The sequence below is a fragment of the Leuciscus leuciscus genome (genome assembly GCF_965113295.1).
Source record: "Leuciscus leuciscus genome assembly, chromosome: 24".
In the NCBI taxonomy this organism is placed as follows: domain Eukaryota; kingdom Metazoa; phylum Chordata; class Actinopteri; order Cypriniformes; family Leuciscidae; genus Leuciscus; species Leuciscus leuciscus.
In genome coordinates this window covers 22,918,085-22,934,915 of record NC_138723.1, presented here as the reverse complement: position 1 = coordinate 22,934,915, position 16,831 = coordinate 22,918,085, and the positions used below count along the sequence as shown (strand labels likewise).

The window sequence follows — 16,831 nt, the reverse complement described above, 5'->3', positions numbered from 1 at the left end:
TGTCACTTTAAAGCTTTCCTGAAAATGAATTAATGATGGCCACTTATTTATTTATTAAAATATACAATAAATGATATAGGCTACTTTCCATGATTTTTAAAAGCACAAATATTCCTTGTAGTATTTTAATTAAACAATTAAAAAAACCTGAACACATAATAATTATAAAGAATAATAGTTTTACATGGGCAGCAGGACATGCAACTTTCCACATGTCTCTTTATTCAATCTTGAATCCTCTGAGTATTTTTTGTTTTGTTTTGTTAAATCATCATTGATGGCTAATAACCCACTGTGATTTACTTTGCTGGTTAAAGGGAGAAGAACTTGTCTATTAGTTGTGAGTGATAAATGGCCTTCCACATTTATTATAATACAATTTATTATTGATATGCAATCGAAAATAACTATGATATTAACAAAAATTGTAAATAAATAACAGTATGCATGCATTAAAACATATTATAGGCAGATGATTTCATTTAGAAATAGTTAACCTATGGACTTTTAGACTCATCCTTTTTCTCTGGACACACCATTTGAGAAAGAACTGTCTGACTTCTTTGATCCTGATGCAGTAGATGAAGGGGTTCACTAGTGGTGGAAGCAGACTGTAGAACATGACCAGGGCGATCCTCTGACTGCTGTTTATCTGAGTGTTCGGGATGTTAGAACTGGAGTAAACAACAAAACGTGGCACATAATAGATAATAATGATAGTCAGCTGTGTGGCACAGGTAGAAAAGGCTTTCATACGACCCTGTGCATTTGCTATACGAAGCACAGACACCAGGATACATACATATGAAAAGATGATGAATGAGAATGGTCCGAGAAGCACAAACATTGCTACACCATAGGCAATGAGTTTCTGTTGGCTGACATCTGCACAGGCGAGCTGGTTTATAGACCCAGCGTCACAGAAGCAATGAACGATCATATTTGGCCCACAGAATGGCAGTTTCACTGTTTGCATTAAGCTGATGGTTGGGGCAATCATTGCAGTAACCCAGGAAAGCCCTATTAAAAGTCTCATAGTGCGGTTAGTCATTAAAACAGGGTATCTTAGTGGGTAACAGATCGCCAAGTACCGATCTAGAGCCATGATCATCATAATAAGAGAGTTTAGGGTCCCAAAATAGTGAATCAGCTGCCTTTGAAACAGACAAACGTAGAAGGTTATATAACCGTCATTAAACCAGTAGCGAGAAATAACTTTTGGCAGAGCAACTGTGCAAAAACCAATATCAGACAAGGACAAACTTAGCATGATAATATACATAGGCTTAAAGAGGCTGCGCTCAGTCACAAACAGGACCACAATGAGAGAGTTTCCAGTGATTACAGCGATGTAGATGCAGAACAAAAGTGCTGCCATCAGGCTGTAGTATTTGGGCTGAAGTCCAGGGAAGCCAACGATGAAAAACTCGGTTACAACAGACGCTGCAGTTTCGTTTGCCTGTGACATACTAAAACATACAGTTAACATCTGTTTACAAAATAACCAAATGTATCTGCCTTTTACACATGACATACCTTGTAAAAATGGCTTTGATTTGCTAATTTGATTTGCTAATAAATTTTTTTTAAAAATTTAAGTTAAAATGATTCTTGGCAACATTTAAAAATACAATATAATAATGATAATGTAAAATTATTTAAAGTTCACCTATGAAATTATAAATGATTGTAAATGATCAAATATATCATTTATAACATTTTTTTTTCAGAAAATATACATTAATTATAAAACATTATTTAGTTATTAATTAAGATGAAAGAATTTTCCTTTAATTATTTACACATTCTGTGATTTCAAATATTTGCAAAAATCTAAATGTAATTTTGGTTTGTATTTCAGCTGATCAAATGATTACCTTGATTATTCCTCTGTTAAGTTATGTGACATCTGCTAAGAATATTCCTGGCTCAGTGTGTCACGTTTCTCAGTGATCAGTGCAGATGCGTGTGGTTTCATTGTTTTATAGGCGTAGAATCAGCGTTAAAGCCTGAAGGGTCCAACACGTCATGAAGGATCATGTTTTGAATCATTTGATGTCGTGAAACTGGGCTGACCTTTGGTGTTTAGGGAGTGGGGAATGTGTTTTGCTAGAATATAACTATGGAATGAAGTTTGGCTTGGTTCCTCTTCCCTGATAGATATAACATTTATTTGCACAACACAGAAACATCAGCCATTTCATTTCAAATTTGGTGCAACATAAATCTTTTTTTCTCCAGCCCAAAGTATCTTAGGCCTATTATTAAAAGTCTCTTTTATGACTCGTCAAGTTTGACAGCAAACAGCTCCTTTACCTCATGATTGTGAGCTTTTTGTGCCACCTTGTGGTTAAATGATAACTACTACACACCGTAACACCAATCAAATTACAAGAAGCATTTATTGCATTATTTTTTGTTCTATTTATTTTAATTTAATATTATTAATATTATGTACTATATTTTAAAGCAAATATCTAAAATAACAAAAAAATATATATATACTACAGTTGATAAATCCGACTGGAGGAATCCGCATTTTGAGCCTCCACATACACTATTGATTGTCTCACACAGAACACCTTTTAGGGACATTTTATAATGAAAAAATAAACGATAATGGATTTGATAATGTTTTTAAAAACGTTGTTTAAACAGACAGAAACTGAAAAATTACTAAATTGCACATGACTCCAGGAAAATGTGGCAAGGTCTAACACACATCACAGACTTTAAAGGCCGGACATTTGCAAACAGCTCTTAATCTCTGTCTGATGAGCTCAATCTCTTCTATGCACGCTTTGAAGCCCTGAACACAGAGCCCTGGACAACGCTGGAAGTGACTCCTGACGAGGTGCAGCAGGTATTAACGCTAAACCCTACTCAGGTTTACAAGTCACTGAGTAAAGTAAACACACGCAAGGCAGCAGTGTTTTGAGAGTCTCGCCAAAAAACACATTCTGAGCATCATGCCAGCAAACCTGTACCCACAACAGTTTGCATATAGGGCAAATAGATTCACTGAGGATTCTGTTTGGGAGACTTTGACTGTCTGGATCTGATTTGTAATTAGATGAGTGAACCCTTCTGGGTGCCTGTCAGAGCACAGTTTAATATAAGGATGAGGAGACAGGTATGCAGGTTTAGATGATGTACTGATAAAGGATAAGCCGCAGAGGTACAGGTATTTCACAGGTATGTCTGACCGGCTGAGTCAATGGTACGTAGGTAAGCTATGGTCCATAAGCTTGTTCAGAGGCGTCTGAGAAGATATGGACCTCATGAGTAACTCCTTCAATCCCAACTGCAGGAGGGACATAAGGATGAGGAAGAGAAACACTTGGATGGCGGCAAAGTTCTTCTTCCCACTGCAACCAGGAGAGGAGCAGGTCAGGAGGTAGGTTAGGATCATCCCACTCTCTGTTGGTTCCAAAGATGCTTTACGATCACTTTCACACAGATTGTGTAAGGAAGGAGCAATCCCAAAGGGTCATACTGTGTAGCAAGGGCCCTATAAATATTCTGTAAGGTGGGGGTCTCATAGTTCACAGGTCGGTGTTTATAGGACAAGGTATCATAGGCGATCAATCAGACTCTGGGCTGCATCAGCAGTAGGTAGGCTCTGGAGGCAATTATCAATGTAAAAACATCTCTCCACAGAGAAACGTATCTCCGCATCCGTCAAGTGAAATGTATCTCCTCATATGGCAGGTCTCGCCATAGAAAGCGGAGTAGAGGACGAACTTCAGGCAGGAGGCGAACCTGGTGGAACATTGCCTTAATATCTCCGCTAACAGCTACAGGATGCATTTGGAAACGAAGGAGGACACCTACCTGGAATGTGGACACGAGGCTCCAAGGGTAGGTCCGGGCAATAAGTGCTGGTTAAGGTTCTGACCTCTGTACCGATGGGAACAATTAAAGACAAGCAATGGAGCAATGGTTGGACATCAGTAAGGGCACGGATAGGAAGGCCTCTCATGTGTCTGTACTTCCGCTTTAACTGCTCGACAGGATAGGACTGGTGCGACAAGTTAAGGCGATCAGCAGTAAAGGCATGACTGATCTGATAACTAATCTGCAGTCGGTAGACAGGAGAAATCTGGAAGGATATGGAACAACCTTGAATGACCTGAATGTCATCTCTGACGGTCTGTAGGCAGATCTTCCATGAACACCCTGAATGCCCAGGGCTTCAACGGCAGTGGAAAGCAGGATCGTTCGCTCCGATCCGTCATCCAGAAGGGTGAGGGAAGCACACGGACTCGGATAATGCTCTGATGCGTCAAAGAAAGGACAATAGCGCTTCCCTCTAACAGGCTTGGCTGGCTGAATGGAACCTCTACGAGGCATGGAACTCAACTGGGTAAGGGGACAGGGTTGAGGATGGTGCTGAGGATGTTCCAACTCCATGCAGGATAGCAACGGATCTCTTGCTAGCATGTGAGCTCTTAGATATCAACTCTGCATCGAAACTATGACACCAGGTCTCGTAACAAAGCCAATTAGAGAGGTCAATTAGGTTAGGGTTAGAACCAGGTTGACGAAACATATGGCGACGGAAGTCTGCTCTGGGGGAAGCCTGCTCAGAAGGTGTGCAATGTGGGAACCACAACTCAACTCCAACTCCCCCTCTTGTCCTAAAGTTCTCAACAGGCCGACTAGAGACTGGACTTGGAGAGCGAATCTCTGAAAGGCTGGGACATCACCTCATCTAACATCAGGACTACCAAGGACACTAGCTATCCTCCTCAAAGCTAACTGATGTGGCTGGCCATACTCTTCACAAAGTGCTGACATAGTATCCGTGAAGGGGGTAGGGGAATTCAAGTTAGCATCAGCTATCATCTTATTTTCCTTGAGCTTAAGGTGATCTACTAAGATCTGGAACTTTAAAAAGCTCAGTACCGTCTGGGGGGAGCAGGTTCTCTAAGGATATGTGAAGACGAGCGAACTCACTAGGATCTGGACGAGTAAACTTAGGGATCGTAGGAGGGGGACCATGATACACAGACTCAGAGGAAGGGACTACAGGACGCAGCCTTGGCTTTGCCTGAGGAAGAAAAAGTGGGTGACTAGGATAGGCAGGCGCTGACTGGTGGTGGGCAGGCAAGGGCATGGCATTAGGAGTGAGCAACTCTCTAAGGTCCTGAGGAGTAGGAGGCAGAGGGAACTCACCAGCCTCTGGAAAACTAGGCCAAGACGGGCGTGAACGAGTTGTCGGGAGCACAAAGAGATACTGCTGAGACTCTGAGACCACAGGCCGATAGGAAGTGGCTGCACCAGGCTGAAGGGACAGGGACCAGACTGGGACAGGCATCTCCATAGGCCTGGGTCTACCAAGCCCAACAACATCATCATAAAATTCACAGATGACACCACAATCATTGGTCTTGTCACAGGCAATGATGAGACTGCTTACCGGAAGGAAGTGTTGGAACTATCACATGGTGTGAGGCTATTAACCTCACACCGAACTTCAGCAAGACCCAGGAGATGGTTGTGGACATGAGGAGGAGTAAGCCATACTGATCAGAGATGCTGAGGTAGAGAGAGTGGTCAGTTATAAGATCCTTGGTGTCCACATCTGTGAAGGACCTCAAGTGGATGGAGAACATAATGAAACTGGTAAGGAAGGCCAACCAGAGAATGTACAACCTCATACTGCATTAATAGCAGTTGATAAGCTTGGACAAAAAAGCATATTTTTTCAGGCTAGACCAGCCAATGCGCAGGTGCAGTCCTAAGCTGAGTTTAAGGTTTCGATGGGAACCGGAGCTTCTAACGGCTTATAATGACTTTACCAATCAGTGATTGGCTCTTTTACTTTAGAAGTAAGGACTATTCCGCCATATTGTGTATTACAGTTTCTCCCATTTATAATAGGAGTGAAAGTCTGGGTTACACCTTAGAGCCCATCACCTTTGAGTGTAAACTAAACAAGCCAATGTACATTAGATTTGCATCGCTTGCTCCGCCCCACAGCGCGGCTATATATATGAATGCAGGTGCGCTCACATTTCAGGTCAGAGCCAGTGATCTGGCCGCTCCACAGTGGCTCAGCAATTGTGGTGACGGGACGTTATATCTCTGTTCCCTCCTGCAAGAAACGGGGGTTACAAACGTAACTTAGTCTCCCTTTCAGTCATTCACGTTCGAGGTTACGTCGGAATGACTGACGTAATGAGTTCCCTACTAAACGCCACTATTGCTGCCCCTTTCTGCGCCCTGTGTAAGCCACCTAATCCACCCACACCTCCTGGGGTGGAAGATGGGACAGGGCTTACGCATAGGTCAATTACTGCTGTTACGCTTGACCCGTACAGTAAGACTATTTGGATAACACTGGGAAAGCAGAAAGGGACGCTATGGAGGCTGCATCCTGCCCATAGGGAAGTAACATGTGGAAAATACACATATGGACTGGCCATTAGGGCAGTGCTACACAGAGAATGTCTCTGAGGTAGCTCTGGCCTAGTTAGATGGCAACACCGAAAGGGACGGCAGAGTGGACTCTGCCAAGGGAAAGACACTTGTTCGCCGACAGGGATCACCGTAGGGATCACAACATATGGCACCTAGCCTAGCACAGGGGTCAACCATTGGGTGTACTTACGAGTGTTAGGGTTGGCGTCGGACTCTCCCCCACAACTGGCTGCCAATGCTGGTGAATGAACTCGTCAGGGTTCTGCCAGCTGGGGAACACAACTGAGGAACAAGATAAGCGCATGTATCCGGTCTTTAGGAGGGGAATGGTGTAGCAAGTTTAGGTGAGTACACGGGAAGACACTGGCTCTACACGAAGGTTATAAAATCTGACAAACATGTTGGGTGTCGCCCAGCCTGCAGCTCTACATATATCTGCCAGTGAGGCGGCGTGCACCAACGCCCAGGAGGAAACAGCACTCCTGGTCGAGTGAGCTCTCAACCTGAGAGGGTGTGGCTCGCCTTGGATCTGGTACAGGCGCAAAGCGCAGACAGGACAGAGCAAAGCAAGGGCTGAGTCTGCCTCCTACAGGGGCAGCGCTTGCAGGTTTACCATCTGGTCCCTAAAAGGCGTCGTGGGAAACTTGGGCACGTATCCGGGCCAGGGTCTCAGGATAACGTGACAGTTGGTGGCCCGAATTCCCGGAATGATTCGTCGACAGAAAATTCTTGCAGGTCTCCTACTCTCTTGATGGAATCCAGCGCAGTCGGGAGCACTGTCTTCAATGACAGGACTTTCAGCTCAGTTGACTGCAGTGGTTCGAATGGGGCTCTCAGTAACGCTGTCAGCACCAATGAGAGATCCCAGGAGGGTACGGTGTGTTGGCGAGGATGATTTGGCCTTCTCGCACCCTCCAGAAACCTGACAATCAGGTCATGCTTCCCCACGGATTTACCGTTTACTGCATCATGATGATCCTCTGCACAGGGGAGAGCTTGCTCTTTTCCCAGTTGACCCGAAGATTGAGGTGGCCAGATGCATTGGAAAATGCGTTACTGTGTTAACATTTTGAATGGGAGCTTGTGAAGGGCCAGATTTAAAACTCACAGTTCCAAGATTGGCCGTAACTCACTGCCTTACTTGGATACAATGAAGTGAGGGCTGTAGAACCCTGACTTTATATTGGCTGGAGGGACCAGCTCTATCACGTCCTTTGCTAGTTGGACTGAGATTTCTGCCTGTAAGACAGGAGCATCGCTGGCCAGCATGGAGGTGAACTGGATGCCCCTGAACTTGGGGGGATGCGAGGCAAACTGAATTGCATAGCTGAGTCTGATAATCCGTTATCTTGCTGGAGTTTATTTATGTTTCTAAATCATGTCATATGCTCATATGCGAGCTCTCAACTCTAATGAGAGCAGTCTCAGTACTATGGTACGGTCTAAATCCTGACTGAAAATCCTCGCAGATATCATTTCTTTCTAAAAAGGAACATAGTTGTGAGGATACCGCCTTTTCTTGTATCTTTGACAGAAAAGGTAGATTCGAGATCGGCCTGTAATTGACTAATTCTGTACGATCAAGTTGCGTTTTTTTTAACAAGCGGTTCAATCATAGCCAGCTTAAAAGTTTTTGGTACGTATCCTAATGACAAAGATGAATTAATGATATTAAGAAGAGGATCTATGACCTCTGGAAGCATCTCTTTCAGTAGCTTTGTCGGTATAGGGTCTAACATAAATGTTGACGATTTAGATGATTTAATGAGTTTAGCGAATTCTTCCTCTTCTATAGCAATAAATTAATCGGATTTTTCCTTAGGGAGACTACAATGCACTGCCTGATGCGATACTGTAATAGATGGTTGCATGGTTATAATTTTCTCCCTGATATTATCAATCTTATAAGTGAAGAAGTTCATAAAGTCATTACTGCTGTGCTGCTTGGAAACTTCTGGGCTTGAAGCTTTATTTTTTGTTAGTTTAGCCACTGTTTCAAATAAATACCTTGGGTTTTGTTTATTTTCTTTTAATAGGATTGAAAAATAAGCAGATCTAGCAGCTTTTAATGCCTCTCTGCATGCAATCGAGCTCTCCATGAAATGCAAAATACCTCTAGTTTTGTTTTCTTCCAGTTGCGCTCCATTTTTCTGGCTGCTCTCTTAAAGGGATAGTTCGCCCAAAAATGATATTTAAGCCATGATTTACTCACCCTCAAGCCGTTCGAGATGCATATGTCAATCTTTTTTCAGACGAACACATTTTCAGTTATTTTAGAAAATGTCTTAGATCTTTCAGTGGTTATAATGTGAGGCAATGGGGTCCAGCTGCTTCAAGTCCGAGAATGTGCATGCATCCTTCACAAAAATAATCCACCCGGCTCCAGGGGGATAAACGAAGGCCTTCCGAGGGTAATCCGTGCGGTTTTGTCGTAAAAATGTACATATTTAAAACTTTATAAACCAAAATAACTGGCTTCCGGTGGCGGTTGGTGCGCGTTCATGGAGATGGATGCTGGCGTATGACGTAGGACGTAGCGTAGGAAGCGTCGTGACGTAGAACGAACGTAGAGTTTTGTTTTGCTCTGCTCTCTGGCTGCGCTGTCACGTTCGTTCTACGTGTCACGTTCGCTTCCTACGCTACGTCCTACGTCATACGCCAGCATCCATCTCCATGAACGCGCACCAACCGCCACCGGAAGCCAGTTATTTTGGTTTATAAAGTTCTAAAATAACTGAAAATGTGTTCGTCTGAAAAAAGATTGACATATGCATCTCGAACGGCTTGAGGGTGAGTAAATCATGGCTTAAATATCATTTTTGGGCGAACTATCCCTTTAAGGGCCCGAGTGTGCTCGTTGTAGTGTTGCACGGTGTACCGATACTTCAAAAGTATCGCGATACTCGGAAATTAAAAACGTCACGATACCTACATTTTTCAGTATCGATACTTAAAAAAATTAAAAATAAAAAAAACGCCTCCCTATGGACGTCTGTGTTTTTTTCCTGACGCACGCAGCAAAGAACCTGCCGCTGTCAGTGTCATGTGACAAAACACTACAGCGAGATGGCTGCATGTGCGAGCACAAGTGGTCCACGACTCGTAGAAAAAGATGACGCGAGGAGTGACATATGGAAGTACGTTGCCTACCTTGCTCTGTTGCACGGTGCACCGATACTTCAAAAGTAAATCGGAAATTAAAAACGTCACGATTCCTTAATTTATTAGTATCAATATTTCTAAGAATGACCGCGTTCCAGATTTGTAAGGCCGGAGACACACTGGCTGCGTGTCGTGTCCGTTTTTATTTCGGCTCCCATGTTAACTGCCTGCGTGACACACGCGTCTGGGCGCAGCTCGAGACGCGCGGAAAACGTGTGCATGCTACAAATAGAACCGACGCCTATTTTTCACGTGACACGCAAGCGTGTTGGAAGCGTTTCCAGGCAAAATAGAATAGGAAAAGATGTTTCTATGTCATTTTGACACGAATACATATTAATAAATGACATTTTGATGTTTGAACGTTTTGACATAAATACAATAAATGTCATTTAAAAAAAATATTATCGATTTTCAAATATTGCACCTCTCAAATACAGAACGAATTATTCTGTAGCCTATTTTGCCGTCAACACTGCCGACGTTGTCTTTGCTGCTATATATTTATGTTTAACATGAAGTACAGGCCTTCCACAACTCTCTCCCCACATGTCAAATATATCACCAATGAGGCTTATCATATGTTACCAATATTAAACATTGTTTAATATAAACGCTGTTAATTTTTTTATTCAAAGTTCAGAATCAAGATAAAGCTCTTATGTTTCTTATGATAAATGAGATAATGCTGCTAAATTTATATATTTTTTTACCTTGAATGTCATTGCTCTAATTTATTTTTCATATTTTTTTATTTCATATTTTGTTCAAATGTTTAATATATCTGCTGTTCATATGTTAATTTATTAGTGTGTTATATGATTAGAAAGTTGTCCCGGTTTTAAAATAAAGCACAGCAATGATATTTTCAGGAAAAGTATCGAAAAAGTATCGAAATCGCAATACTTGACTTGGTATCGGTACCGAAACAATAATTTTGGTATCGTGACAACACTAGCTCGTTGTACCACGGCGTTGGACTATTTTCTTTAATCTTCTTTAAGCACAACGGAGCAACTGTGTCTAAAGTGCTGGAAAAGAGAGAGTTAAAAGTTTCTGTCGCAATATCGAGTTCTTCTAAGCTATCTATGATGCTGAGATGATGAAACTGATCAGGAAGATTATTAATAAAGCAATCTTTTAGAGGCAGAAGTGATAGGTCTAACATATTTGTAACACGGAGTCGGCTGTATACAGTAGCCTGCACAAATCTCAAACGTGATTTATCATTTACACTTTATATTGCTACATTAAGCACCAACACTTCAAAAGAATTATATTTGAAACTAGACTTCTTAGTAATTCTGAAAATATTACTATAAATTACAGCAACACCTCCCCCTTTCAGACGAGGTTCAGCACATCTAGATTATAGTATGTAATCATATCATTAACAGTAAGTGCTTTTGAAGTAAGGGATAGAATATTCAGCAACCCAAGCTTTATCATTTGCTCATTTGTATTATATCTGTTTTTTATTTGTTGAACATCAATTACATTTTTACCCTTAGATGGGTTTGGAAGTTTTTTGTGGGGAACAGACACAGTCTCTATATGATGATATCTAGGTGAAAGAGGCTCTATGTGTTGGGATGTATCTAACCTTGGTGACGTGAGACAGTTGGCAGACAGTCGGTTTAGCCAGTCTGTTTGCTTCCTGACCTGAGCCCCAATTCATGTTTGAGCTCTAAGACTATGTGCCATATTAGTAGAGAGAACAGCAGCACCATCCCAGGAGGGATAAAAACCATCTCTTTTCAACAGGTCAGGTCTGCCCCAAAAACGTTTCCAATTGTCTATGAATTCTATATTATTTTGCGGACACCACTTAGACAACCAGCCATTGAGTGAGGACAATATATTAAGTATGTCATCACTCCTGCGAACAGGAAGGGGGCCAGAGCAAATTACAGTGCCTGATATCGTATTTTTTTGCGAGTTCACACACCTCTTTAACATTAATTTTAGTGATCTCCGACTGGCGGAGTCGAACATCATTAGTGCCGACGTGAATAATAATCTTAGAGAATTTACGATTAGCATTAGCCAGCACTTTTAAATTTGCTTTGATGTCAGGCGCTCTGGCTCCCGGCAAACGTGACTATGGTGGCTGGTGTCTCTTTTCTATTTTTATGTAATAGAATCACCAATAACTAGGGCACATTCAACAGGATTCAGTGGGTGTTTCACTGAGTGGGGAGAATCTATTTGAAGTTGTAAACGGAACGGAAGAGCTGTGTTTTGTCCTGCGACTACAGCGTCTCACCGTCAACCAATTGCCCTGCTGCACGGGTTCTACAGCCAGAACCTAACAATGTACAGAGTTCACTAAGCTAGTCGCATCCAAAGCAGTATCTAAAGCCCTTGCATGCTAACTATCCTCGATTAAAGTTTGGATGTGTGTCTCTAGTTTTGAAATCTTCCCCGTCAGCTTGACTATCTCCCTGTATTTATCACATGTAAATCCTGTGCTGACAGAGAAGGCTATGCTAAACATGTTACATGAGGTGCAAGTAACAATAAGAGGAGATTTTTAGATAATAATGTACTTTTGTGCTTCTTGGTAAATATTTTATTTTCAAAAGAGAGAAACATATTAAATTAGAATTATTTGTTATGTTCCTAAAAAAATATTATTTATTGAATAAGAATATGATAAAAGATAAAAGCAGGCCACAATCAGATAGTTGGCAAAAATTAGCATTTACTAAAAAATGGGATAAAGAACTATAAAGACTTATTTTTTATGCTTTTTGATTTTTTTCTGTTTCTGGTTGTTATAGAGTAAATTTTTAGTGTAAATGTGAAAATGGCTGACATATTAAGGATGTATTTTCTTTTATTATTTATTTGTATTATTATTATTATTTATTTTTTCTATTGTTTTTTTTTCCTATTGTCTTTTTGTCTTTTTGTCATTGTATTGTTTTCTGTATTACCTTTGTTGACTTGTCCTTTTTCTGTTGTACATTGCTCTCTTCTAAAAAAAAAAAAAATCATAGCAAAAAGGCTAACAAAACAAAAACAAAAACAAAAAAAAACAATAAGAGGAGAAGATGACATGACTCACCGTGTTTGTTGACTGATCCTACTCACCTAAGTTGTTTGATGAACTCGTAAAAAGGCACGAGCGCGTGCGAGAAAATAAATAAATAAATACAAATACAAATAAATACAAACAAATACAAATAAATACAAATAAATAAAGAGTGGACGGATGGCACGCTAACAGGCTAGCGAATTACTAGCATGTTGTACAAGCAGTGATCCAAAACAGAAAGATATACGAAGCTTACAGACGCAAACCAATGCAACAGCTGCAGCAGGAGAAACGAGGCAGACAAGCACATGCAGCAAATGCCTAAAATGAAAATCAGGTGCACTGTTGCACAGGTGCAAATGATTAGAAGCTCATTCTACTCTCTCTGGAGTAGAGAGAGCACAATGAATTGTTCTTCACGCGCAAAGTAACAAAATTTTTCAACTGTTTAAAGAAAAGGCTCAATCTGTTGCATAGATATGATACACTACTCATATCTCTTCCCCTTGTGCTTTGAACTTTTCAACGTTGCTTCAACTTTGACTCCATTGTCTTCCAACGTTGCTTCAAGTGTATCATTCTGCGCACGGGATGTGCATAAACCACTCTGTATTGGAGCCTTTCATATTAGGCCTATAAAACTTTTGCGCAATGAAAGATTATTAATAGCCTTTCATGTTCTATCCTATCTATCATATGTTGTTGCCTTATTAAAGCTGAGCTATACATTTAAAAGAAATGTCTTTTTATTTCATAGTATACATTTTTCATTAATGTATTTTATAACAATACAGAAATTTGTGTTTTATTTGTTCCCCACTAAATGTTTTTTCCCCCCCACTATAATAATAACTGTAAGAATAACTTTTGCTGCTGAATTATCCACTAATTTAACCTAATTTATAATAGTATTTTTGCCATAGATTATGAATATAGCCTTCTCTTACTCTAGCTGTTTAAATCTTTGCAAATAAATATCTTCTGAAATTTGTTTTGACAGAGATGGTTGGTTGTTTTAGTTGTTAAATTCCTCCGAAAATGGCCCGAGATGTTTTAAAATCGTATAAATCTGAGATGTTTATACAGTAGTTACATTTTTACAGTATACAAAACAATCGTCCAGATAAGATGATTATTACCACAGTATTATATTAGTATTAATACTAAAGTCCTCTGATTTCATTTTCAATACAATCAAAACTGAGATGCAAGACGGCAAGTTGCATTTTATCGAAACGAGAGACCGCATCTGCGGTGATACAAGAGATGTGCGCTGTGTTATAATGTGTTGCTATTGACGACGGTCATATAATTTAATGTTTATGCTTTAAAAAAGTGCATAGACGTACACGTTTTATTTGTTGTTTGTTGATTTTCAAATGTACATCTTGTTGAAATGTTTTCAGTTCTTTTTGAACATTTTCATCTCATTTTAACAAAACTGTGATAATACTGATAATCGTGATAATTTTGGTCACTATAATCGTGATATGAAATTTTCACACCGTTTCATCTCTATGTCGAACGTGACTGACTGAAGGGGAACCATCTTTCTATATCTATAGTCTTTGGGAAGAATCTAGCTCAGTAATAGCTCAGCAGGACACTGTCATGTACATCAATTATCAATGAATAATATTTAACTAAAATTAAGTGTGACATTATTTGAAATTTACCAGTTCGATAATGTGACTTTTGACTAAGAAGTGAGTAAATGATCACAATTTTTTTATATAGAGAAATACTAAAATCATTCGTAGCCAAGACCTGTGTAAATAAAATAATAGAACATATTACTAATAGTAATCTAATGAAACAACCAAAACTGCATGAACATTTAGTAGGAAATGTATGGTTTATTTATAATTAAAATATATTAGAGTTGATAAATTAGCCTGCAGTGTGACAAATTAAATTTCCTGTTCTGAGGTATCACATTACATGCTGTTTAAATGCATTTACAATATTTGTTAATATAGTTATATATATAACTATACTAACTATATTAACAAATATTGTAAATGCATATAAATAGCATGTAATGTGATACATAAGAACAGGGATAGGCAGATGATCTCATTTAGAAATAGTTAACCTATGGACTTTTAGACTCATCCTGTTTCTCTGGACACACCATTTGAGAAAGAACTGTCTGACTTCTTTGATCCTGATGCAGTAGATGAAGGGGTTCACTAGTGGTGGAAGCAGACTGTAGAACATGACCAGGGCGATCCTCTGACTGCTGTTTATCTGAGTGTTGTTGGGGATGCTAGAACTGGTGTAAACAACGAAACGAGGCACATAATAGATAATAATGATAGTCAGCTGTGTGGCACAGGTAGAAAAGGCTTTCTTACGACCTTGTGCATTTGCTATTCGAAGCACAGACACCAGGATACATACATATGAAAAGATGATGAAAGAGAATGGCACGAGAAGCACAAACATTCCTACACCATAGGCAATGAGATTCTGTTGGCTGACATCTGCACAGGCGAGCTGGTTTATAGACCCAGAGTCACAGAAGCAATGAGCGATCATATTTGGCCCACAGAATGGCAGTTTCACTGTTTGCATTAAGCCGATGGTTGGGGCAATCATTGCAGTAACCCAGGAAAGCCCTATTAAAAGTTTCATTGTGCGGTTAGTCATTAAAACAGGGTATCTTAGTGGGTAACAGATCGCCAAGTACCGATCTAGAGCCATGATCATCATAATAAGAGAGTTTAGGGTCCCAAAATAGTGAATCAGCTGCCTTTGAAACAGACAAACGTAGAAGGTAATATAACCGTCATTAAACCAGTAGCGAGAAATGACTTTTGGCAGAGCAACTGTGCAAAAACCAATATCAGACAAGGACAAACTCAGCATGATAATATACATAGGCTTAAAGAGGCTGCGTTCAGTCACAAACAGGACCACAATGAGAGAGTTTCCAGTGATTACAGTGATGTAGATGCAGAACAAAAGTGCTGCCATCAGGCTGTAGTATTCAGGCTGAAGTCCAGGGAAGCCAACGATGAAAAACTCGGTTACAACAGAAGCTGCGGTTTCGTTTGCCTGTGACATACTAAAACATACAGTTAACATCTGTTTACAAAAGAACCAAATGTATCTGCCTTTTACACATGACATACCTTGTAAAAATGGCTTTGATTTGATTTGCTAAATTGTGAAATAGTAAAACATACAGTTAACATCTGTTTACAAAAGAACTAAATGTATCTGCCTTTTGACATACCTTGTAAAATAACTTGTGGCTTTGATTTGCTAATTTAAAAAATATATATTTTCTTGAAGTTAAAATTATTCTTGGCAACATTTAAAAATACAATATAATAATGATAATATACATTTATTTAAATAAAGTTCACCTATGAAATTATAAATTATTGTAAATGATAAAGTATATAATTTATAAATATTGTTTTTCGTAAAACGTGAAATATACATTAATTATAAAACATTATTTAGTTATTAATTAAGATGAAAGAATTTTCCTTAAATTATTTATACATTCTGTGATTTCAAATATTTGCAAAAATCTAAATGTAATTTTGGTTTGTATTTCAGCTGATCACATGATTACCTTGATTATACCTCTGTTGAGTTATGTGACATCTGCTAAGAATATTCCTGGCTCAGTGTGTCACGTTTCTCAGTGATCAGTGCAGATGCGTGTGGTTTCATTGTTTTATAGGCGTAGAATCAGCGTTAAAGCCTGAAGGGTCCAACACGTCATGAAGGATCATATTTTGAATAATTTGATGTTGTGAAACTGGGCTGACCTTTGGGGTTTAGGGAGTGGGGAATGTGTTTTGCTAGAATATAACTATGGAATGAAGTTTGGCTTGGTTCCTCTTCCCTGATAGATATAAAATGTATTTGCACAACACAGAAACATCAGCCGTTTCATTTCAAATTTGGTGCAACATAAATATTTTTTTCTCCAGGCCAAAGTATCTTAGGCCTATTATTAAAAGTCTCCTTAATGACTCGTCAAGTTTGACAGCAAACAGCTCCTTTACGTCATGATTGTGAGCTTTTTGTGCCACCTTGTGGGTAAATGATAACTACACACCATAACACCAATTTGTTTATTTTTTGTTTAATTTATTTTAATTTAATATTATGTACTATATTTTAAAGCAAATATCTCAAATAAGACAACATTTTTAATATATTACAGTTGATGAATCCGAC

At 39.5% G+C, this 16,831-nt stretch overlaps 2 protein-coding genes across 2 annotated transcripts; both read right to left on the bottom strand.

The window, feature by feature from the left end:
* Positions 1 to 478: 478 nt before the first annotated feature.
* Positions 479 to 1,468, bottom strand: LOC309488866 (olfactory receptor 2AT4-like; the record flags this gene model as incomplete). The annotated part of the gene is made up of 1 exon (XM_082157289.1): positions 479 to 1,468. One exon carries the CDS (start codon positions 1,466 to 1,468, stop codon positions 479 to 481), a length of 990 nt encoding a protein of 329 aa, XP_082013415.1.
* A 13,236-nt stretch (positions 1,469 to 14,704) lies between these two features.
* Positions 14,705 to 15,697, bottom strand: LOC309488865 (olfactory receptor 1500-like; the record flags this gene model as incomplete). The annotated part of the gene is made up of 1 exon (XM_082157288.1): positions 14,705 to 15,697. The coding sequence occupies one exon, from the start codon at positions 15,695 to 15,697 to the stop codon at positions 14,705 to 14,707; it is 993 nt and encodes a 330-aa protein (XP_082013414.1).
* Positions 15,698 to 16,831: the final 1,134 nt, after the last annotated feature.